Genomic DNA, 24,488 nt, shown 5'->3' on the forward strand with positions numbered 1-24,488 from the left:
TCATCCATTGCATGAGGGTATGTATTCTCACAATATAGGTAAAATAAGCAACCTAGACAATTTTCTAGTAGCTGTAAATATTTATGTTTTAAAAAAAAAAAAAGCAATATTTTTCAACCAAGAAAAAATATTGCAAAAAGCAATAAAATTTGTATGGGCAATGGTCAGCCAAAGAAAACAACAATGATAAATTTTATTGTGCACAAGAATCTTGTCACAATGGTAGCACATGCCTAGTTGTAGGATGATAACACATTTTTCAAATTTCAATTATGGCATTATAAAAATGTATGGTCTCTTTGTACAAAATTGCAATTAAGAGCATGCACTTTGTAATGATTTTCAGACACATCATAAACTGACCTCCAAATACAAAGAAGCATTTATGGTAATCACTATACCATGTTGAGTGCACCACAAGGGGTTGAAAACCAGCAAAAAGGCCATCATTGTAGAATGTTGCATTTATTACGCAGGAAAAAGGGAATCATTGTAGAATGTTGCATTTATTACGCAAAATTGAATAAATCAACAATAAGTAATCATTGGTGCATGTAGTGTGCATTGCAAAGGGCTGAAGAGAATCAATAAACAACAATCATTGTAGCATGATGCATGCATCAAATGGGTTCAAGGAAGTGTACGGCATAGGTAGATCTTATTATTTGGGTTTTGAAGGAGGATGCAAAACAATTGTAATGTGCTTTTATCTCTTTATTGCAATGTTTTTCATTACGAAATATAATTAATTTATACTACCATTTATGTGAAGTAGAGAACCTTTATAATTTTATTACTAACTCAATGTAACATGCCCAAGCATCACAAAAGATCCTAACTATTAGAGTTGCACGTAACAAAAGTCATTAAGCTATTACACGTGAATCTCACAAAAAGAAGGCCAAAATTTACCCACGTTCCAGATATAAGCTTTTGTGGGACCTGTATATCCCAAAAAAAGGCAGTTCTGATCCGTATTGGTTACAAGAGTTGAAAAACTCATCCACAAAGGAAATGTACTTCAGAAAATGACATTGGACAGACATGCACTGTGAATACAGTATTGCACCCACAGGGTCGGACCCACTGTTGGAGTTCCAACCCCAAACTATGGTTTTGACCTAACTAATGATGTTTTTCTCAGTCCCGTACATCGTTAAAATCTTTCAACTGCTAAATGTAATGCGAACTGAACAAACCCGTTTCTTACCAATTTCGGTTTTTACCCCTTTGTGGGTTGTCCCAAAATTAAAAAAACTTGTGTTTGTGTTGCATCTTTTCAACACTTCAATTCTTTTCAGCTCTTTAATTCCTCTCAACTACCACTATCATTCGACTGTCCAAGTAAAACACGATTTTCTAGTTCCTAACAAATTTTGGTGGTGGAAATTATGGATCAATATTACTTTTTAATATGGTCACACGGAGCTGTGGATAAAAGTTCATGTTCCCTCCCTGACCCTCAATATCCTGGTGACTGATGGAAACCATAACCCATCAACAGTTAGAGTGACTTATTATCACATGGCTACAAGTAAATCAAACTTGTGCTTATCAACTTTAGCATATACCTCGAAGACATCACGACACAAATTCCCAAAACAGATTATTTAACCGCAAGTCTGTGGCGTATCTTCACAATTTATAAGGACGTACCAACATCACAGATATTTTAGATGAACAAGAAGAATATTCAGATTTCTGGGCCCTTTTGCATATTCGAAATAATTTCAATGTTCCAACCATAGAAATCGATAATGGCATAAAGTTGCCACATTAGACCACTTCGTATGCAACAACAAACGGCAAATGGTATGAAAAGCTGTCAAATTTCTGTTTAGCATTTAAATCTTCATTTTGAGTATAAAACAACAAACTATTAGGTCTTTACATTAGCCGTGAGATAACTGCATCTCCACAGCCATGCCATCTGAATAGATAGCCATACTGTTGGACTAGGTTAAATTACCGTATAACTCCCAAGTCAAAGACAAATTTTAGAAGTTGAAAATTTATGCCATCTGGATAGAAAACCATATGTTGGAGGAGACAAACTGATACAAAAAATGTTTTACTGATTGGGGGGACCTGCCATCAGCAGCAAAATGCTAGCTGCTATTTAATGATCCCTAGTCCAATAGTGCAATGAACAATTTGAAGGCACTAGGCCGGCTGTACATATCATTCAATAACCATTGTACTGTGTCCCAATTCATATTTGGTCTGAGTTTAGCCACGGTTCATTTCTACAACAAACAGTTGATGCTCCGTGAATTGCTGCTGCCTTACATGCTTCTTAAGTTTATATTCAGCGTAGCTGCAATTCTCGTCACAAGGCGCACCCTGGAAAACTATAAGGTGCAACAAAACATATTGACATCTTTCTGCATCTGAAAAACACTTCATCAAAATTGCTGTTTACAATTTTACAATGCTGCTTTTTCCATGGATCTAATCATGATGAATATTACAAAAAATTGGCTAGTGCATGTGAAATTGGTATATTACAAATAGCTATCTCCTCCTTTTGAATGACCATGCTTCCCAAAAGACATCAAAACTATACAGCAGTTTACCAACAAATCAGGACATTGCTGTAGGCAAGGATGGTCAAGCCTTTCGATTAGATACACAAAAACAGGTGGTATAAAACTCCTTTATAAATTTTTCCGAATGCCTTAGAAACAGAAACTGTTTCAACAATTTGCTCCCCTGGAAAGGACTGCAATTCACGGAACCCTAGATGTATTCCAATCTTAAAACCTTTTTATTCTCACTTCGGCTATCAGTATTCTTCAAAGGCTCTTATTAACAGCTCTGTGCCTCCCTACAATTGAATAAATATCCTTATAAGTAGCGGAAAAGGACAGAAAATAAGCACATCAACCCATGCAGATGCTTAAAAGAATTCCATATATACAACTTATTTTCAGAGAATCAATGACTTAAAATTAAAAGATTTTTGTGGTCTCATCCGTCCACCAAAATATACGTGGAATCAATGGTCTATACAACCTATGCTTACACAAGTACTCTTAAAGTTTTACCTCAAGGCAGCCTGTCTTTGCTTCTTGTGAAGATCCACATTAGATGCAAGTACCACCAATTTGCGCTTGGCATTCTTCAATTCGTTCTCCAGATTTCTTATCTATTCAACGAAAAAGACTACCAATGTAAGAAATTGACACAATATATATCTCTCTCATTATTTCAGTTTGAGAATTATCAGTTCCAATCAACTGCCATCTTTAGTTGCAATTCTTCAAAGACATGCCAAGAAAGAAGTTAGAACAAAGGCAGAAAATGTAGAAATTGCAACAGAAGTTTTACCTTCTGATTAAACTCCAGCTCTTTTCGACGATAAGTTTCACACCTGATCCAAATAATCAATAACATCAGACTCTCAAAACTGCAGAATTATGGTAAAAATACCTTAAATCGATATTTTGGAAACCAGAAGGATGAATACAACATTGTACGGGAAATAAAATATTTTGCAAGTAATGAGTTAGCTCAGACATAAATCTTGTTCAAGAAAGCAAAGTGCATGCATGCTTGAAGTAAAGTTTTAAATATTTCAATAATAACAGCCAAACAGTAGAACAAGATTACTGATATGGACACAGAAACTCTAAAGGTTTTTAACAAACCTGGAGATAATTAAATACAGTCATAAAACACAAAGGCCAATGTTTTTCATTGGTTGACCATCTCAAGGATGGCTCTGACTGTTGACACTTTGATACATTGGGACTTGGCTTTTATGGGCCCTATAGGTGCTCAATGTTCCAGGAAACCAAGGAGAATGAAGATCACCTCTTACTGCACGAATATCATGCGAACTGGGGGATAACTCTTTAGTGAAACAAAAGCGTGGTAGGTAAGCACATAATTGGTGAAAAAATGGATAAGGGGCTTGGCCAGGTAGGGCAAAGAACGGACATCTTAAAATAATTTGGAGAATCGATCCAGCAGTAATAATCTGGAACCTTTCGCTGGAAAGCAACTCCTGAAGTTTCAGAGAAACAGAGAGCCCAGTAAGCCAAATATGGGGAAGAATAGAAGCATCTGTATCTGAGCTAACAAATGCTTTGCAACCAAAGCATGAAGAGATCTGACATATTGACTAATGTTAAACAGCTACTTAAGCAAACTACGCAGCTAAGCAAAACAAATATTTGAATAAATGCTCACCAAAACAAATCCTCAATAAAGATAACTACCTCATGAATAAATAAAATTTAAAACTACCTCATAAATAGATGTATATTCTGTTGCGATATTGTATCCACTATGCTATTTGAAGTTCCTGCCATTGATTGCAGCTCTTTTCCATTGGCAGCAGTCTGTATTTGAAAACCCACAGTTAGACACGCCAAGCCATAAGAAAACTAGACATGCAATTATTTTTATGTTTTCTGTCTCTTATACTAGCTATTTGTTTTCAATTTGATGATATATAACCAGCAGATCCCAATATTAGCAGTGGATTATAACAAACATTTGTATTTAACTGTGATTTGGGTAGCGTTTTTACTTCCACCTTTTTGCCATTTGTTTCCTGTTTCAAACATAAATCCATTTGAGGTATTATGGGATACAGTTACTGAGCATTTTAGACAGAAAGGTGCACCATGCAAAGTTATTGACTTTTCTAGTATATCTTACAGAAAGTCGATTATGAAATCATTCAAGGATGGCCTTGTAAACATTTTTTCTCTTTAATTCAATATGCTGGTTGTTGCTGGTACATGGGAACAGATTTGGTTTCAGGAATCAAGTATGCTGGTACAGCCAAAAACGAATCCTACATATATATGTATGTGTATGTGTGTGCGCGTGTGTGTGTATCTGAGTTACTGGGTTCAGCACTGACAGCCTGGATGCCGGGTTTGCGTCTGGGTTGACTGCAGGTTCTCAGCAGTAAACAAGGAACTTGCAATCATGATTGGTCAAAGGAGTTTCCGCTTTGCACACCCTTAATAGCAGCGACTGTGTTATATGTTTTAAAGTTTAATAGTTTATTAATAACTGATACTTAAATGCATGAAAAGCAAAAATATATTTTATTATTATTTTTTAATTTTTTTTTTTGTTTCCTCCTCCTATGCACTCAATTGACTAATTTTTAATTATTTGATGCTAATTATATCTTTCACTTTCATCTCAACTGCCACTTACTATGAGTTTAATTGATCAATCAATTTGTCTATCGCCAAATTATCTCAATCTAATATTATTAATTATGGGGGATTGAAAGTCTCCCTGCATAAAGTCCACTTTTTTCTCAAGAATAAAGATAAGGAGGAATATAAAATAAAAATATAATAAAAATAATTTTGTGATATAAAAATAATATACTAAAACATAATAATATAATCATATCTTAATAATAACATAATACTAATTGCAATATCATAATATAATAATAATTTAATATTGATTACAATATAATAATAATAAATTTTGAAGTGGCATAATGAACAAATATGATATCTAAAGATAAGTATGCAAATATATATATATATAGATAGTATACAAATACACACACACACACACACACATATATATATATATCTGCATTTTACATGTTTTTTGCACTAATGAACCCAAAATACATTTTCAAAATTTGACGGACTGGGTCCTCGAACCTGAACCAGTCACACACACGCAAATACACTACACTGAGAAATCCTCCATTTTGTAACCGTTTTTTAATTTATGTTTTCATATTTGAGTTTGTTAACCACCCATGTAAAGTATAGCAAGCAAGTCTTCACCCATGGATGTTCCTCTATCTCTTTATCATCATAAATGTTGATAAATTAATTTTCTAGATCATTTGCTATTAAGTATTATGTAATGAACAGCCTCTTTCGCTGCCTTTAACTCAAACGCATATGCCATTTTCACGAGTTCTGTCACCATGTTCTTGGGGAAGAAACTTTTCATCTGTTTTAAGACTATTGTCTAGTACAAACATATCCAACTTCCACAGCTACAACTTTACACAGTAAGCATGAGAAAGCTTTAGAAGATACTTGTAATTGACTTGCATATCTTCATCGCTTAGCTCTGCAGTATCAAGAAACTTCACGAACACTCTTAAACCTTGTCCTTTTACTCCCTATAAAAGGCTTCTTTTCAGTCAGATACACCTCAAGCTTAGTTTGAAACATATCTGACCAGTTTGCCTTTAAAAAATTAAAAGAATAAACCATAAAGCATTACAATATATTCAATGTCATCTGGGTAGATGGAAAATTTGATGTGAAAATGTTAAAAAATATGAAAACAAAAATATAATTGCTTTTAAAATGTATATCATTAAGTTAAAACTCCATTTTTTTAAACTCCTCCAGCAGGACTTGGGAATGACCGGGAGCACTCAGGCATGTCACAAGATGGCCAGGGCACACCCCTGCCACACCAAGTAGCCTGTGAGAAGATCCCAGACATAACCACAGAGAATCCAGAGCAGCAGGGCTCTACCCTGTCCATCCTGTCCTCCATCCCACTCACATACCCACAAGGAACCTAGTGCAGCAAGTCTGAACCATGTCCACCCCATCCTCACTCCTGCTCCCACTCCTGTTCAGACCTGTGCTGGTTCTGATTTATGCCATTTTCAGTAACATAGATGCTGGTCTATGTCTGTGACATTGACAATTTCTAGAAATTTCAATCAAGAAAATAAGTTTCTTTCCATGAATTGATAGAAACTGGCAGGAATGTCTTACAGCGGCACAGCCTACCAGAGGAAAATGCCCAAAATAAAAGGAAAGCATCTATGTCTGTGAGATTGACAATTTCTAGAAATTTCAATCAACAAAATATGTTTCTTTCCATGATTTGATAGAAACTGGCAGGAATGTCTTACAGCCTACCAGAGGAAAATACCCAAAATAAAAGGAAATGTATTTGCAAACTACCAGAACATCCTTTCATGCATAATCAACAGTAACATTTATGGAACACTCCCAGATGACTCTCCATGAATGCTCACATATACATGGAAACTATGACAGAAAATGCTTCAGATACATTTATTCATGATCCCCATGTCTCTTAGTTTCTTTAGAATCACATGTAAGTATTTCCGATGCCCTTCTATAAGCTGCAACCAAAGGAGGCTTAAAAGATCTAGATACCCATTGCCATGTAAGGAGGCTTCAAAGATCTAGATATCCATTAGGACCATTACTATGTTAAAAAAATTCCTAGTTCAGGCCTCTTCCCTGATTTATTAAATCAAGCAAATTTTAGAAATATCACTGCAAATCACTTCTAATAGAATTAGAACTGTCTATCCCTGCTTTAGGAGGATAGAAGGAAACATGCCATCTCCTATTATCGCCTAAGAGATGTACTTCGTCATTCGAGATAAAAATCAAGCTGTGCTAATGGAAAAGTATGTTTTCATTTTTTCAGTTTCATGGTAACTAGGTTGCATAGGATAACAATTAAAGGGCATGCAAACTTCAAGTCCACTGCCCATAGGACCGTAACCAATTATCATGTTATCTAGGTGCCTTCTACATTTCAGTTACAAACTTCAGTGCAATTATTAAGGGAATTGTATTCATTGAGCATATGGAATGTACCTGAAAATCACTATCAGAAACTGTTGAGACAGGCAAGTCTGGTCTGTTAATTTGCTGAGGTGAAAAACCAGAAGAAATTCTTGCTAATGGGCGGGGATTCTGGATTGGAGAGGAATCATTTTGTGGATTATCACTTGCTAAAGGTTGAGCATTTTCAACTGAACGTGAATCACTTTGATGATTTTCAGCTCTGGCTCTACTTCCGTATTGATATCCCACTAATCCACAATTTGCTTTCCTGCATGGTACAAACAAATATACAAAAGAAAAATCAGAAACAAAAGCAATTATTGTATGCAAATGTTTGAAAAACAGAAAGACAATGCATGCGAAACAACAACTGAACTCTAAAGACATCCTCATTTGCAAATATTAATATGATTTTCACCACTATCGAAGAAACAAAAATATATGTTAACGCATCCAACTAATCTAATCCATTGTTCTACCTAATTAATCATCAAAGAAAGCGTCCTTGTTATTTGTTGTTTGTAGTCATATACTAAAACATTTCTTCAGAACTGCCCTAAAATTTGATATCTAAACAATTTAATGGGAGTGCAAGATCCCATGACACAATATGACCACAGTAGTCCTGCATAGGGCATCCAGTAGTACTGTGAGGGATCACAATGATACCCCATGACAGGGATTTCATTCAGTATAGATTCCTATTTTGATCTTCCTGAGGTCACACACTCATCCTGCAAAGGACCTCACAACCACATCCTGCATAGGATTATCACAGCAATCCTTTTGCTTCAGCAATTCTACTTACCACCCACATTAATTACCATGAGTCCCTCTTCTTCAAATTCCTGACTTCACTTGTATTGAGGAACTCCTTTTTGGACTTTATGAGCAACGTTTTGACAGAATCCAAGTTATAATCAAATATTTTGAGATTCTTACACATGCTTCTTATTTGCTAGTTGACATTAATAACTGTGTGGTTGTCTCTTTCTTCAAAATCCTGGCTTCATTCAGATCTAGGAACCTTTAAAGACTTTCTGAGCATTCTTCTGACATGTCGATTTTTAATCGTGCTCCATAATTTTTGAGGTTTTCAATCAAGCATCCTATTTGCTCATTGGCATTAACGACTGCATTATTGCCTCTTTCTCCAAAACACTAGATACTAGGAATTCCTTTTCAGACTTTCTGAGCGTTCTTCTGACATATCTGAGTTTTAATCATGTTCCATGACTTTTTGAGGTTTCTCACTCAGGCTTCCTATTTGTTTTGTTGACATTAACAATTGCATAGTTGCCTCTTTCACCAAAACCTTGACTTAGTTAATATTTAGGACTTCCTTTTCATACTGAGCATTGTTCTGAAACACCCATCCATCAACTTCTAATCATGCTCCATGTTTTTTTAAGGTCTCACCTGTCCTTCCTATTGCTCAATAACAACTGTGGCAATATCAGGATTTCTATTGGCTTCCCTAAAAAATATTTCACTAGTGTATCCTCCACTCCATTGAAGTAGGGCCATATCTTGAAGTAGGGGCAGATCTTGGAGACTTTACAACTCAAATTCATCAAAACAATAGTGTGGTGTCTAAGGTAGGTGTCCCAACCACCCAAGTGACCTCTTATAGTTCTGCCAATTCATTGTCTCTCCAGTTGAGGATTGTGTTATTGTTCAGAAGATGGTTTGAGGGTTTTACAGTTTACCACACAATAGATTATTTCTTCATTAGATTGACTGCACAGACTCACAGTTGTGCGATTCCTTCTATACACTCTCCTCTACTTGGATGCTAGTGAGGCTTCAATAATTGTGAGAATCAACACAAGGTATTACCTTACCCTATATTTATGTATTTACTGGGAAAAAAATGGTAGAAATAGGTTGCCCCTCTTTTGATCCATTGAACACACACACACATAACCAATGCTGCAAACTTTCTGGTAGGATTTTAACCTTCTCTCTTTCTCAGACACAGGAACCATTATCATATGTCCTTTCAAATCCATCTAGATTGTCTTCATCTAGACTTTCAATCCGTATTGAAACTTTATTGTCCTCTCTCCTTTTGAGGTGTGAAGGCAAACTTTTATGTACAAGAAGTGATTCACTAAATCCATTAAAACATGACCTTCCTTCCAGCTAGTCCAAGGTTTGTACCCTTTTGGTATGGATTGTCCATCTAGATCCCACTCCTCTCAACAAGTCTTTTATAATTAAACTTAGTTATTATTTTTAATGAAAGTTGTTTGTTTGGGTTTGCTGAAGAAAATTTTATCAAAATCTTACAAAAACAGCCTTGTCTTTTCTTAAAACTTAACTCAAATCAACAAAACCTAATTTTGATATTCTGTCTCAAGATCTTGCCACATCTTTCAATTTACCTGTATGATAATGCCTTCAAGTTTATTGACAAAATGCCTTTTTCGCCATTTTCTTGTATGATATGCCTTCAAGTTTAACCAATGCTAAATCATAAGGATTTTATTGACAAAATGCCTTGTTCAACATTTACCTAAGTTACCGGTTTGGGTTTCAATGGTTCAGTTCATGGGTTCGGTCAAAAAATTTAAAGGGTTGGATTCGTTGATACAAAAACATACAAAAATCAGAAATATATACATATTTACGGCAGTAATTAAATTCAAAATACACCACCATATTAATAGTCAAATATTAGTCAAACTTGAATGTCATGATATATATTAAACTTTAAAGTTTAAAAATAATAATGTCAAGTATCAACAATCAGCCATCATTAACCAAATATCATATGGCTCATAAAAAATGTCATCATCATCATCATCATCATCTATATCAGATGATCTATGTTGTGGTAAATTAGAAGAACCACAGTGCCACTGGCACTGACATTGGCACTACTACTACCACTAGCATTGGCACTAGCACTCTCATGCTCACTAGGTGGCTTATAGTCATCGTTAACATCAAGTGTAGCAAAGTGGTCAATGGGGCATCCACGTCAATACACTCTGGCTTGATATCCCACTTGTCTCCCCTTCTTTGTATCCACTTTGTTTGTGTAAGAAGCCACAAATTTGGATGTTCTGTTTGTCACATTTTAGGGTTAGGAGGTGAATGGCACTTTTTGGAGTCAAAAAAAGTCAAAATTTATAAAAATTACAAATTTGCCAATTGGTCGCATGAGGGGGCAAAATTATTCACAGGTTTGCCCGAATTTGTGAAGGCCAAACCCACAATCTTTTGGCAGAACCCAAACTCTGAATCAGGTTCGAACCAGACTGGGACCCAAGGCTTCCTGAGGGCAAACCAGTAGCATAGACATTTAGTATTTACCTATATGATAATGCCTTCAAGTTTAATCCATGTTTAATCATTCGAGTTACAATAATAAATAAATCCATATCAAAACACACACACAGACATAACACTTTCAAATTAAGATTCATTCTATTATAAAACTAATTCCTATAGCAACTTGCACACAAGATCACACAAATTATAATCAAGTAATTTTACAACTGCCATTGGGTCACCATTTTCAGTATTTAGAGTGAATGGTCTAATTAGTTTCCTTTGAAATGTGGCTTGGAAGATTGACTATTGATATATTTCTATAACCAGTTTTTAAATCTTAATTCACACTATTTCTATAACCAGTTTTTAAATCTTAATTCACCCTTTGATGTAAAAAATGGTGACCCAATAAAACCGGTATTTGTGTGATCTTGTGTTCAAGTCTCAATAGAAAGTACTTTTGAAATAGAATAAATCTTAATTAGTCTCTTGTATCAGAGAATTGGAACTTGATTATTATCTCTTTCTGATGTGTAATTTTAAACCTTGTATGTAATTATATATATGTTTTATTGTTCCTTTTGAGGTCAATGAAGAAATGTGGTGACATGATAAGGGGACAACTCAAAATTTCCCTCAATATTTTTATAAAGAAACCAGAATTGGGACTGAGGCAAAGGAAAAATGAAAAGGGAGGGGGAGCATACTTCTTTCATCCCCCCAAAGTGTGAAGTATGAGGAGGTGTCACAGTCCACTTTTCTTCATACTACAAACTTTGGATATAATCCCTAATATTTCATGATGGAACAACATTTGACATGTGTAAGATATTTAAAAGTTGGCTAATGTAGCTGCCTGAATAAAACAAAATTTTGAAAACTGGACTCAAACTTCAGTAACTACAAACAAATAAAAACACTTATGGAAAACTCAAGCAGTTCTGAAGAACATGACTCATGACCGTTAATGCTTGGTAGGAGATCAATGCAGAAGTATCTTGCATACTTTTGATTACACATAGATTTGGCATTGCAAGTCTTGACGCAATCTATGTGTGACAAGTGGCTAATATATGTTGTTCAATACTTATAAAACACCACCAACTGATAAAATCTTATACTTGCAGTTCTTATGGTAGCTACCAAAGCAACAACGATAACGATGGTGGCCAGAAAATGACTTTTTGGTAATTCTGCAAATTTCCTACAGATTTGAAAATACCCAGACTTAAGTTTTCTCTGATGCCGCCTGAAATATACCTACAAGATGCATTTTAAAAACATAGAAGTTGACCCCAAAGAATGGGCTAGACCACAGGCATATTAAACATTTAGCTGCTTCTTGTGATCTGTGCTACTAGAGAATCCTGGCTTGGCTGGCATAGGGGATGTGGTTCACTCTCCTTCAGGCCTCTTTCTGTGGGGTGGATCATTCTTTTTTGGTTTGACGACAAACAATGTAGCAGAAGTGGAGATTGTGTTGGAAGATCTTAAAAAGACCTCTTCTTTCAGGTGCATCAAGCTGCTTGTAAAAGGGGATTCTCAGGTTGCTATTGCAGATTTGTCTAATGGCCCTTCAAAGGATTGGGAACTCAACAATTTTGGAAAAGAAATTAATAATAGTCTTTGTTCACAAGTGGGTGGTAGATTGTCTGACAAGTGCAGGAATTAATTTCCCTTTGTGACTTTAAGTTGGTTCCAGATGACTGGAATAATCTTTTGACTACTCTCCCAGCAGATCTTCTTGCTTCTACAATAGCGGTTGCCCCCAATTTCGTCTCCCCACTTAACCTTTCATGCTGAGTTTATATGATGATGGAAAAAGATGGTTCTGGATGGCCTCAGATGTTTTAATCACTGTTTTGGTCCTTTTGTTGGAGCAGCTTACGTTGCACTAATTGCCATCAAGCACTAATTGCTGTCAAGCACTAATTGCTCCTTGATGGCAATTCCTGCAATCAGGGGCTAGCTTGATTTACAGAGTGTAATTTTCCATTTTTAAGCCAGTGCTTCCTGCTCCTTGCAATTTTGTGTTCAGGTTTTGATTTTGTAGGTTGGCTTTTCTTCTAACAGCTGCATCTGTTGTTATCCTCCAGCATGCAGAATGGAAATTTGTCTCAAGATTTAAACTATCGCAGGGGCATCTCAGATTGCTGCTTAAGAATTTTTGTCATCCTAGATGTCGCTATGCTAAAACTCATTCAGGAACTTTTAGGAGTAGATGATCTGACCAACATTCGTGAAATCCATACCAACACGGTGATCAGAGGAGATTTCAGTAACACATTGGGAGCCAAGTCTCTCGATGAGGAAACAAAGGAATAGATTTTATGTTGCATCCTTCCTGGTGAGAAAAAATGTTTCATTTAATATTTCGTGAATGTTTAAAGGGAGGGAGGTTTGAAGCCCATGCAGTCCCAGACAGTGAGCATATGGTTGAGGTGGAGGATTTTTGTCAGGAGATTGTTCTTTTCTGAGAAGCAAGCACAGCTGGCCACATACTGTCAAGATTTGGCCAAATACCTGGATGACTATGAGCCATCTTGCGGGATGGATGCCTGAGTTTCAAGCTTTACACCCTTCCAGAGATTTTCAAACATGGTTTTATTCAGGTGAAAAGGAGAGCATTCCTTGAGCTGGCAGTGTATGTCACAAATAACACTACAGCATATCTGGTCCTCTTGACTGCCTCATCTGCTGCAAGGGTATGTCTGTCGCTGGTTTTGGGGCAGGTTCCTTTTGCTGGGAAGGTTGCTAAAGTTCCCTTAGAGGTTATTTTGTATGAATTGGGCGTAGCTTCTAGATAGAAGTCTTTGTTCCTATTTTAACGTTTGACTTGGATTTATGACATATTTTCCAGGCTTTTGTTGTCTCTGGGATCCCCAGTTCCTTGTGTATTTGCACTATAGTTTTATACAGGAGAGGACCCCTACACAACCCTCAATTTACCTTGTATGTGTGTGTGTGAGGGAGAGAAAGGGAAAGAGAGAGAGAGTTGTACAGCAATGATGCATACTGATTAGAGAATACTAGAGAGGTCATACTGACCAAAAACATAATTATGTAATTGAATGGACAACTTCAAAATCTATAGAAGAGGAATGACAATGTTATAGATGTATATAGATAGAGAGACTGTAAGTTGTACAGCAAAAATGCATACTGATCAGAGAATACCAGAGTGATCATAATGACCAGAAATGTACTTGCATAATTGCATGAAAAACTCCAAAATATACAAAAGAAAGAGATATTACAATGTGGAAGCCAATGGTAATCAAAGAAATCAAAGAAAGATAATCAACAATTGCAAAAATTAATACATAGTAACATATGTACATCAAAATGTCTAAATGTAAAGTCAACACGGAGAAGGAAAGTGTATTAAGTGACATAATGTACAACCAAATTAAAAAAGGCAACATTTCCTCAAACGCTAATTCCAATATCCAAACTAAAACATATAAGAGGCAACCACCAACTAGTTGCAAAAAAAAAAAAATTGACAACATACAAATAACAACAAATCAACTACTCATGTTTACAATGCAAATATCCACTGACAAACATTGTGTAAATATTATTGCACTATAAGTATTAAATTATTGTGTTGGAAATAAATTAAAAGCATACAAATAACAACTCATGTTTACAATGCAAATATCCACTGGGAAAGATTGTGGAAATATTAGTGCACTATTAAGTATTTAATTATTGTGTTGGAGAAGCAAACCCATATTTAAAAAAATTAATTAAGAACTACACACATTACACATACCAATAATCAAGAGTCATCTGTTTGAGTTTTGCTTCTAACCGAAGTAGGACTGCAGTTCTTTCGAAGTCCTGTTTATCATGTGCAGGCTCAATGAAGTTTGCCTCAAGAACACCTGTTATACGCATTAAGATTTAAAATATGCAGAAAAGGATACAATCACAATACCAAAATAATCAATTTTAGCACAATCTTCTGTCCATGGCATGTCCTTTCATTATTAAACATAGCGTTACCACAGACCTCGGTCCACTAGCATTACATTGGCAGAATCTTAAATAGGATTCGAATACATACCTATGACACCTCTTCCTCTACTACTATTATCTTGCCAAACCTTCCAAAAGGGCTGTGCAAGAAAGCATTAACAAAAAGGAATAATCAGTAAATCCCAACGATGCTAGACAGGAATGCTTAAAAGTTAAAACAAAAGAAAATGCAGATTCGACAGGTATTTCATAGTGGAAGCAAATAAAGGGCACATATAACTTCCGACCAATAGAACCAATGAAGAATTACTGTGTCATAAAATGGAAAGATTTCTTTCTTGCTTATCAAATTATCCTAAATATTTTATGGAACATGCATGTTGTTAATTTTAAAGCAAACGTACTCTTTACTAACCATGATAAGTCGATTCTTGTGATAAACATTGAAACCATGAACATTAACAAAGGGAGCTTCTTTTGTAAATCCAATGGTTGTTTCAACTACTACCTGCACAAATTAGAACAGATACATCATTCAGATCACCATTCACATCAATATAGATAATTATTATAAAAACCCACCAGATAAATTCCCAGAACAACTCTAGATGAGAGAAGCATAAGAATAAAAGTGCAGCCATTAATGGAATAATTTTCATCTAATCATGTGGAAGAGTTAAAAACATATACATGACAACAAAATGCACACATTCTTATCATTTATATATACAAGTACTTAAGGAAATGATCAAAATCTGCATGACAAGATGTAAATGCTATTGGGAGTGCAAAAATGACAAGGAGAAAAAGTAGTTGCATTATTATTCATGACATGAAATACAAACAACCATCTCAAAGTACAAAAGAACAGGAAATCCTATTTACCTCTTTCATACCAGCACCAAGTTGTGGCTTGTAAGTTACTACTTTCGAAAATTTCAGATCATTAGCTATGCTGTGATGTTCAACAAGTACCCCCCTCAAAAAAATCTTGAAATTTGATGGCATCCTTAAATAAAGGATAGATGCATATGCCTGATAATAAAACAAGGACATATTCACTCAATTCCATGTCTGCTTCAGCTTAACTGTATGTGATGTAACCTCAAAGAATTAAGAAAAAATATATTCCTTCGTAGAATAATATCGAAAAAGTTGACATACTTACACGTAGGGAATATGACAATCGGTATGAGATGTGTGATTGGAGCAATTCCCAGTGTGAATTCTTAATGTTGCATAGTTTGCTACCTCCCCGCAATTTTATATCCTATAAAATACATGATAAGAATGTGAGCATTTCGTTCCATCTAGAAAGTTCACAATCATTAAAATCTGCATTGTTGGACAAGTAAAACTATTATCTGTTGCATACTTGCTTTTGTTTCATGGACTCAACAATGTAGAAAATTCAGTTATTTATCTTCCCTCAGCACTTAGAAATATCACCGTACTGATAATCAGAACTTAGAAAAATATCAAAAGGTAAAACTGCAAAATTAGCAGTTGCTAGTTCAAGTTTACTAAACATAAACTGTCTTTCACTCTATAACACTTATCTCAAATTTCTTTTCTAGAACATCATTCATTCACAAAGATTATAAAGCAAATTATGACACAGATAGGACCCTCATGGATTTAGTTAATTAATGTATTCCTTTATGCGAAATTCCTTGTTTTCCCATTTAAATTTAAAAAGTGCAAAATGCAAAAGGGATGGAAACTGTTACCATTTACAACTTTTTATACCTTGAGCTGCCTCTATATACCTCAAGATGTCCAACTGTGGACAAATCAACATTTCATAAAAGATTTCTGATCTAGAAAATGACCACACTGGATTGCTTGACCTCTCACAAGGAATTTGCATAAATGTAGTAATCTATATTTCTGATTTGCATTACAGAATAAATCTAGTAGCTTCAGATTTTTTAAATTCCTTCTGGAACTTAAAACTGTTCTTGACCAATGAGAACAAAAAATTATGACAAGACATATTAGGCTCCATACTATACAAGTAAATAGCATTGTAATCATATACTTCATAATTCAATCCATATAAATATAGCTCTTGGCTTCAACAAATGATAATTTACCAATATAATACATAAGAAAATACAAACAATTAAGATTGGTAAGACTATATCTGTTTAAATGGATTTTGTACCATATATCCTGTGATCTAAAATGCCTTTTATAGCCTATGGTCCATTTTAATTATATTTTTTTAACAGGCCAATAGTCTACATAATATGTTCAACAGTGACTTGTAATTGGCATCCTAATACTTATATTCTTAATGACTTAGCAGTTTGCAGGCATTCCTTGATCCCAGAACATATGACAGATATTTTCCTTGGGACCGAAGAATCCAATAAGATTGTATGCTTTTTCTAAAACAACCTTGCCTCATTTAATCAGTGTAAAGGCTGAAATATTCAACAACCAAGTATCGCTAAATGTTCCACTTTAGGAAAAGGTGTGAAAAGGTTTGCAATTAATTTCCTCACCTTGCAAAGAATTTGTAGTTTGTACACCTTTGAAAAACAGAGGCTTGTGAGCCAAGCATGGGCTAGATTAATCATATTCAAAAAAGACTAATAGAGAGGTCACAAAATTGTCTTTACGAAGGGAGCTATAGAGATCATCAAGGTAACTTCAATTTAAATTTAACGTTGAATCCTTTAATTTCAGTTTTTTGAAGTACTTATTTTGATTGTACCCTTAATTTATTTATAGGTGTCATAGGATTTGGTAAGGATTTTGCACTTGATGGATGGGGAGCAAATATCAATGGGATACATGTTTTAAGCCATGGGCAAGGAAAAGTAGGCCATCCAAAACTACTAGGTCAAGAAAGCCAATTCGAATTCATTCGGAAAATCATTGATCAGAGGTAGAACAATCAACTCCATCAACCCATCCATGCAACAAAATACTACGTCAACCTCAAGTTTGTCTTCTCAAAGGCCTTCATGGATGTTAATGGAGAAGTTAAAGGACCTCTCAATGTGCATTATGAGGATGACACCTAAGGTTGAGGCAAGGGCCTTGATTATTGAGGAGTTGCAAAATTACAAGCAGGTTAACTGTTTTCTTCCTTCTAGCTACCCAATGGAGAAACTCCAAGCACCAAGTGACACAATTGGGGTCTTCACTTATAACTTGGAATTATCGCTTACACACTTTTGATTAGCTTATTTGTAGCTGCTGCTTGGTGGAAAGGCTGGAGCCGAAATACCCCAAATATTGAAAAGTTAGGTCTCCATATTTTTCTCATCCTTGTAAATTTTTTAGATGTGAACACAACTAAATTTTGTTTGTGCCCATTCACACAAAGAAGCACAACAAATTGTCACACCAACACCTCAATGACCTCATTTTTGTGCAAAACAACCTTCACCTTTGCACAAAAAAGGTCAACACAACTTCTTATGAGCCTACAAACTTGGATGAACTTGATCCGTACAAAGACAAGACCACAAAATGAGGACACCCCCACGTTTACAGAAGACAAGATTCTTTATTTTGAGAGTCAAGCAAAGGAGCATGCAGCAAACGAAGACATTAGATTGGAAGTAATAATTGCAGATGATGCTCAACTTGAGGCAGAACGGGCCATTTCCATCTATTTTCAAGGTGGAGCTGCAACATTCTAGTATGGGACTAGAGTTGCAGCCAACTATAAGGAGTAAACCACACATTCTAACTGAAACAGATACAAAGAAGACGAAATTGTAAATTGTTCTAACTTGCATGGATATGCAATTTGATCATATTTATTGGTTTGTCATTGCTGTATTTGCATGATGACATGATATTGTACTCATTTGTACTCAAATTATATAGAAAATGCTTCTCCAACATTATAGACTCATTTGATACCTTTTGTAGCCACGTTTTGCATAAAACTTATGCTTGAAGTACATTTTCAAGCCCAAGTCAATTTTGGATTTGTCTAGTTTTTTCTGCATCTGAATTCTCAAACTATGATTTAGATGCTAAAATGTTTTACTTCAGCCCATCCAAATGATAGTATCAATTCACTCTTTTCAGGTCTTCTCACCAAACCCTTCAGTACATCAACAACAGCATTACTGTATACTAACTGTCTGATTTCAGATTAGTCAACAGCTACCATTTTTAATAGTCATAGGAATGGATTGTGTTAGCACATAGCCAATTCAATAGCTGCTATCCAGAAATATTTTGTCTTCTTTTTTTCATATCTGCACATATTTAGGACTTACTAATAATTATTTGCTATAGACCAAAGAGAATTTAGTTACCTTCGTATTTTTTACAGCCCACACGTTCATAATGGAACTGTTTCATAGAATATGGGGATAAGATAGAACTTGAAACTCTTCAAAGCACATGGAATATTCAACATAGAAATAGATAGCAAAATATTAGTTAATTATACTTGAGCCTTTCCAGTACTAAAAAATTTCAGCCTTTACTAGAACACCAACAATGGACAGCAATAATTTGAAATAACTGTCAGGAGTATTCTAGATTAAATAGAGAAACAAAGAACATTCTCAGTATCACTGAAAGAAATTAATTACAAAAATAGAATGGGCTGATTCATACATCAGGAAGGCAACAAAAGACACAATAGTGTATACAAGTAACTTTAGAAGATTAGTTGAGAAAAAATATACACAAATAAGGATAGAAAATCCAATATGTGCAGTTCTTTCTCCAGCAATGTAAGCCAATGACATTGTGTACTGACTTTATGCATAGTATCAAATAGAGGTATACTAGGATAGAGCCATACTTCCTTGTCTGTATCAAAATCAAGCTCCAGAATGCCATCATCATTAAGCCAAAGATTGTAAATGATGACTTTCGTTCCATGAGGTCCGATGTCTTCAAACTGCAAAACATATCAAAGAAACAAATTACAGACATTCATTTTCCATGTTGACAATTGCTGCACTATAAATTGACCAAACAAAATCAATATGGCTTCTATAATTTCCACATGGAGATTGAATATTCAGACCACAACAAACTGGCTAAGTTGCCGGTCCTGGTTCGGATTTGAATTCAGGTTTGAAATTTGGGTTCACAGGTTTGTTCACTTTTTTTTTTTTTTTGGTGCGGGGGCGGTTGAGTTCGTCCAAACTTTAAAAAATAAAAAAAAATGTCTTAAATCCATCAAATTATTCCTGGGTTCTGCTGCTGAGGTCAAAATTCGCTACAAATTCTTCCAAATTCTCCCTGGGTCCTTCACAGCGAACCCACAGGCAAACTGCAGGACCCTGGCCGTATTTGGGCCAGACTGGACCAGGACCCTGGGCTGCCAGGGAAGAATCTGGCACCTTAGCAAACTGGTGACAAATACTAAGTACTGCTCCTTTGTTGTACATCAATGAATATTGAACAATTGCCTGTGATGTAAATAATGGATATTTTGCTGAATGAAACTTAGTAATCACTTTTCTTTTATTTAAGTTGTTCCTTATAGCTTGTTCCCTACATGCAATGATTCATGAATGGAGAAATCTATAATAAGTCCATTTTTTCATATGCATTCAGGCCAAAGATTGTTTTGTACGTTATAAGGGTTTAAGGGTTTCTATATGGTACAGGACACTTTTGTTTTTGTTTCATACAGTGTTCTATGGATTTCTAATATTCTGTATAGCATGCATGCTATAGATTTGTTTTATGACCATGCGTTCTTGGTTGGAAACACTAAACTAACCCTTATTTATTGAAAAGACATGGTGCCCACTACCCAGAGGATGAATCACCTTGAAGAGGGCTGAATAACCATCTGAACCTATGATCATGATTCATGCCGATGGCTCTGATGAAAGGAGTTGCCATGCCCAAACAGTGGATGGTATTTGCAGGCTCTCTTTAGCAATAAGATGAGGTAGCCTAGCGACTGGGCCAAAATTCATGCAAAATGGGCTCCGTTGCCTATGAGTTTGGTAGAAGGAATTTGCAACTAACAATTTTGATGTAGGTGGGTTCACTAGTTTTATTTGGCTGCTACAGATAAAGTGGTACAATTTAACGATAACGTAAGGTCAGGCAAGATATTTGGAGGAATTTATACCATGTCATTACAATGATAATAGTTCATTCTTAAACTTTGTGTTGTTCATAATAATGACAATGCTACAATAAGAATTTGTTCAGTCTAGACCCTCTACTTTCATTGCTGTTATATACCAATTTCCTATTGTTGTGAGTGTTTAAATACTCTGCAATGACAAGAATTGGCCAGTTGCTAAAAGTCACAATACCTCTATGAGCTTGCCAGCAAGTGAGAATTCCCATATTAACACTCGCTTTCACATTATCCAACCAGATGCCCAAACCTCAACCATAATATGATGGCACTTCCAAACCTCCTCAAGAATAAGTTTGATCCCCATCAGAAATATTTGATCCCCATCAGAAATATTAATGGTTTCTTTGAATCTCAAAGTGAAGAATCCTTTACAAACTAGGCATGGACTTGTATGGAGAATGGCTTTAGTTCAGATTTTTGGGATGGAAATTTTCTAAAATTTGCATGTAATTCTTGATATAATGTTTTGGATTCCATTAACAAAACATTCAGGTGACAAACTTCCACATGTCACATCTTTTTAGCTTTCTGACAATGCAAGAAAGAGGTTACAAAACAGATGCACATGAAATTGCAAGTAGCAGGGAATACAGAGGCTTTTTAAAAAGTTGATCAGAAAAATAGAATAACGAATCAGCATGGGTAAGGCAATCATGTGAAGCATTTGTGCCCACTTTGAAGAGAAGGAAAGAATTTCTACAAAAACACTGATATCCACAAACAATAAACAACACTGATTGGAAAGTGAGAGAACCTCGTAAAGAGATTATTACACTGTCAAAAAAAGGTGACAATGATCAGAAAGAGGCTATCGAACTGTCAAAAGAAGGTAAAAGGTATAAGTCTTGATATAAAGTCAGCAAGTCATTATACTGAGAAAAAACTAATGCATTGTACCTTTATGTGACATTGATGGCATTATAATATCAAAAAAACCATTTGTACAAATCATACCTGCTTCATAAGCTCAGTTTCTGTTGCATAGGGAGACCACTGTAAGACTGTTGCCAAGTTTTTTGTCCAAATATCTGTTGCATAGCGAACTAACATTCTTGGTGTATCAGGACCCATTGGCAGCTCAAAATCAACCTACAAAACATATACAATGCATGAAACCCATAGCAAATTTCAAAGAAGATATTCTGATTTCACCTTGACAAATAGCATACCATAGGAACTATAATGTCATCTTGCTCTGTCTTTCTCAAGAATGTGTAGGAAAGGAGTCCGATACTCTGAGTTGAAGAGCTGTCAAATGAAAAATTCAACAATCAAAAAGAAATAATTAAGGTAACTGTGTGGATGCTACCATTACAATCATAAAATAAAAAAGATAAGTAAAGGCATGTATAAGGTATGTAACTAGAGTCCCTCAAAAAAGTGTGCATAAAAGAAAACAAGAATGTGAATGGCATCTAGATGTGTACATATGCTTTCAATTGCTTCAACAAATGTGATTGTTTAAACTTTCACACACATGATCCTAGGTGCAGGATACAGACCCTGACAAAAAAGCTTCAATTGAATGCTCAAAGACCAAATTACACTTAAATTAATGTGCAGTAGACGACAAAATAAGTGGGAAAAAATATATGATAATTAAACTACAAAAGTACACTGAAATGAAACATCACAAGGTAGCCTCAAGTAAGCTAGAATAATCTCAATTACATCATTGTCCTTATAGTCCTTATGTGATTGCGAAGAACAATGATGTGATTGAGGGTATTCTTGCTAACATGATAATATTGATATTATTATTACACTGATGTGATTGTGATTATTTTTATTACTCCTTAGCAAGAATAATATTGTCATGATATGTGACTGCAAAGAACACTGATGTGATTGGAGAGAAACATAATAAAAAAGCAGTCAAATGTTAGCAAGAATAATCTCAAGAACAACTATGATGTGATTGAGATTGTTCTTGCTTCAATAAAGAACAAATAGCACCTGCCACGAGCCGTCCGAGTAAAAACAATTGCATCTGCTCCCAGTCTCATTGTACTTGTTTTAAAGCCATTGCCATCTGCACACACAAATGGATAGGAATCAATTCAACAATGAAAGCAGCCCATGCATAGTCATGTAATAATCAATTAAATTGATTAGACAAATATGTGATTATCCCCCAACAAAATGCAAACTAGTCTTATATGCAATGGCAGGTGTGCCTCATCTTCCTTTGAATTACATTGTCCGATAGTAGTGTTTGTGTTCTTCATAGAATATCCCAAGCTCATGCATTGTCGAATACAATCAGGATCCATGCCCCCTCCATCATCTGCAAAAGAAAATACAAAGTGATATTTCAACTAATCTGTGCTCATAAAAGTAAATACAACTGATTTGCACAACAGTGATATAGCAAGCTAGGAATAATGTTCACACCCTGAAAAAGTAAAGCATGACTGCAGTCACGAGGGTTGTAAATCTGATCCACTTTGACATAAGTTGCACCATGATGTATCTGAATGTTATTGCACCAAAATGAGAAACACAGTAGGGAAAATTTCTACATATCTTCAAATAAAAAATATCTTATCATCAAAACATCATACATCAAGTTGACAAATAGTCATCATCAAGACAAACCTTCAGCAAACAAAACAGACTGCATAGGAAATATTTTAGAAATAAACATTAGTTATGAGCTTCTCTGTAGTAACTATCACAATGACTGATTATAGCCCACCTCAGCAATTCATCTCAAGAAACAAAGTACAAAGCTAAATTACCTCATCAATTGCATTATCAAGAAGCTCTGCAATTGCTGCAATGATAAACAAAAAAATAAAACTCATTAGAATTATCTTTCAACAAAACTATGTGCTGAAGATTACTTAAATAGAGATACCAATAAATGGCCATTACATGGGAAACAAGTCACAAGGAAGAACCAAATTCTACAAATTATTTCGATAAAAGCATTATTCATTCAAAATTTGAATCTAATAAACATGGCTACTAACAAAGAGACTGCAAAATGGAGGGAAAAAAAGAAAAGACTCAACCAAAACAAAAAAAAAAACAGATTATCATACAGCTCTTACAGTAGAATCACATTACTTTTTGCAACAGTCCAAAAGTCAGTTGTATAATTGTAATTGGTGCATTCATAAAGATAATGACTTGAGTTCAAATCCCCATAGCAGAATAAGGTGACCAGCAGCTCGACATAAATTGGCATGTCATAAAATACACTAGACTCGGGACATTTTGTCCCTAGAGCCAGCCTGAGCTTGGTGATATTCCAAGTTATCCTTACAAGAAAAGACATTACTTTTTGCAAAATTATAGATATCACACACTTGCCCCTTAATCTGACAAGGAGAAATGGTTCTGACAAAAGCAGATCCTAAGAAAGAAATATGCATAACTACTAGCCTGAGAAATGAGAAAAAACAAATCATAATGAATACCTCCTGGATTATAGATAAATGTAGCTCTAGAATCAGAGCAAATTCAGAAAGAAAACAGATCATATAAAGGTTAAAACACACAGGATCTGATTTTCAATTGTATTCCTGATTTTCTTTAGACAAAGC

At 35.1% G+C, this 24,488-nt stretch overlaps 1 protein-coding gene across 2 annotated transcripts in view; it reads right to left on the bottom strand.

The window, feature by feature from the left end:
- Window positions 1–1,810: 1,810 nt before the first annotated feature.
- LOC131041126 (protein MICRORCHIDIA 2) overlaps window positions 1,811–24,488 on the bottom strand; it is a 32,946-nt gene continuing 10,268 nt past the window's right edge. Inside the window, exons 4-20 of one of the 2 annotated variants that reach the window (XM_057974102.2) lie at window positions 23,679–23,713; window positions 23,332–23,410; window positions 23,135–23,224; window positions 22,894–22,969; window positions 22,107–22,185; window positions 21,892–22,026; window positions 19,627–19,725; window positions 16,009–16,110; window positions 15,726–15,875; window positions 15,256–15,348; window positions 14,929–14,980; window positions 14,635–14,746; window positions 7,605–7,842; window positions 4,252–4,346; window positions 3,331–3,373; window positions 3,048–3,148; window positions 1,811–2,827 (exon numbers count right to left, since the gene is read on the bottom strand). In XM_057974102.2, coding sequence (XP_057830085.1) covers window positions 2,809–2,827; window positions 3,048–3,148; window positions 3,331–3,373; window positions 4,252–4,346; window positions 7,605–7,842; window positions 14,635–14,746; window positions 14,929–14,980; window positions 15,256–15,348; window positions 15,726–15,875; window positions 16,009–16,110; window positions 19,627–19,725; window positions 21,892–22,026; window positions 22,107–22,185; window positions 22,894–22,969; window positions 23,135–23,224; window positions 23,332–23,410; window positions 23,679–23,713 — 1,598 coding nt within the window. In that variant the 3' untranslated portion in view covers window positions 1,811–2,808. Of the gene's footprint in view, window positions 2,828–3,047; window positions 3,149–3,330; window positions 3,374–3,406; window positions 4,010–4,251; window positions 4,347–7,604; window positions 7,843–14,634; window positions 14,747–14,928; window positions 14,981–15,255; window positions 15,349–15,725; window positions 15,876–16,008; window positions 16,111–19,626; window positions 19,726–21,891; window positions 22,027–22,106; window positions 22,186–22,893; window positions 22,970–23,134; window positions 23,225–23,331; window positions 23,411–23,678; window positions 23,714–24,488 lie in introns of those variants that run through there. The other variant, XM_057974103.2, reaches the window with a different exon arrangement.

The sequence above is a fragment of the Cryptomeria japonica genome, chromosome 5 (genome assembly GCF_030272615.1).
Source record: "Cryptomeria japonica chromosome 5, Sugi_1.0, whole genome shotgun sequence".
NCBI classification, from domain to species: domain Eukaryota; kingdom Viridiplantae; phylum Streptophyta; class Pinopsida; order Cupressales; family Cupressaceae; genus Cryptomeria; species Cryptomeria japonica.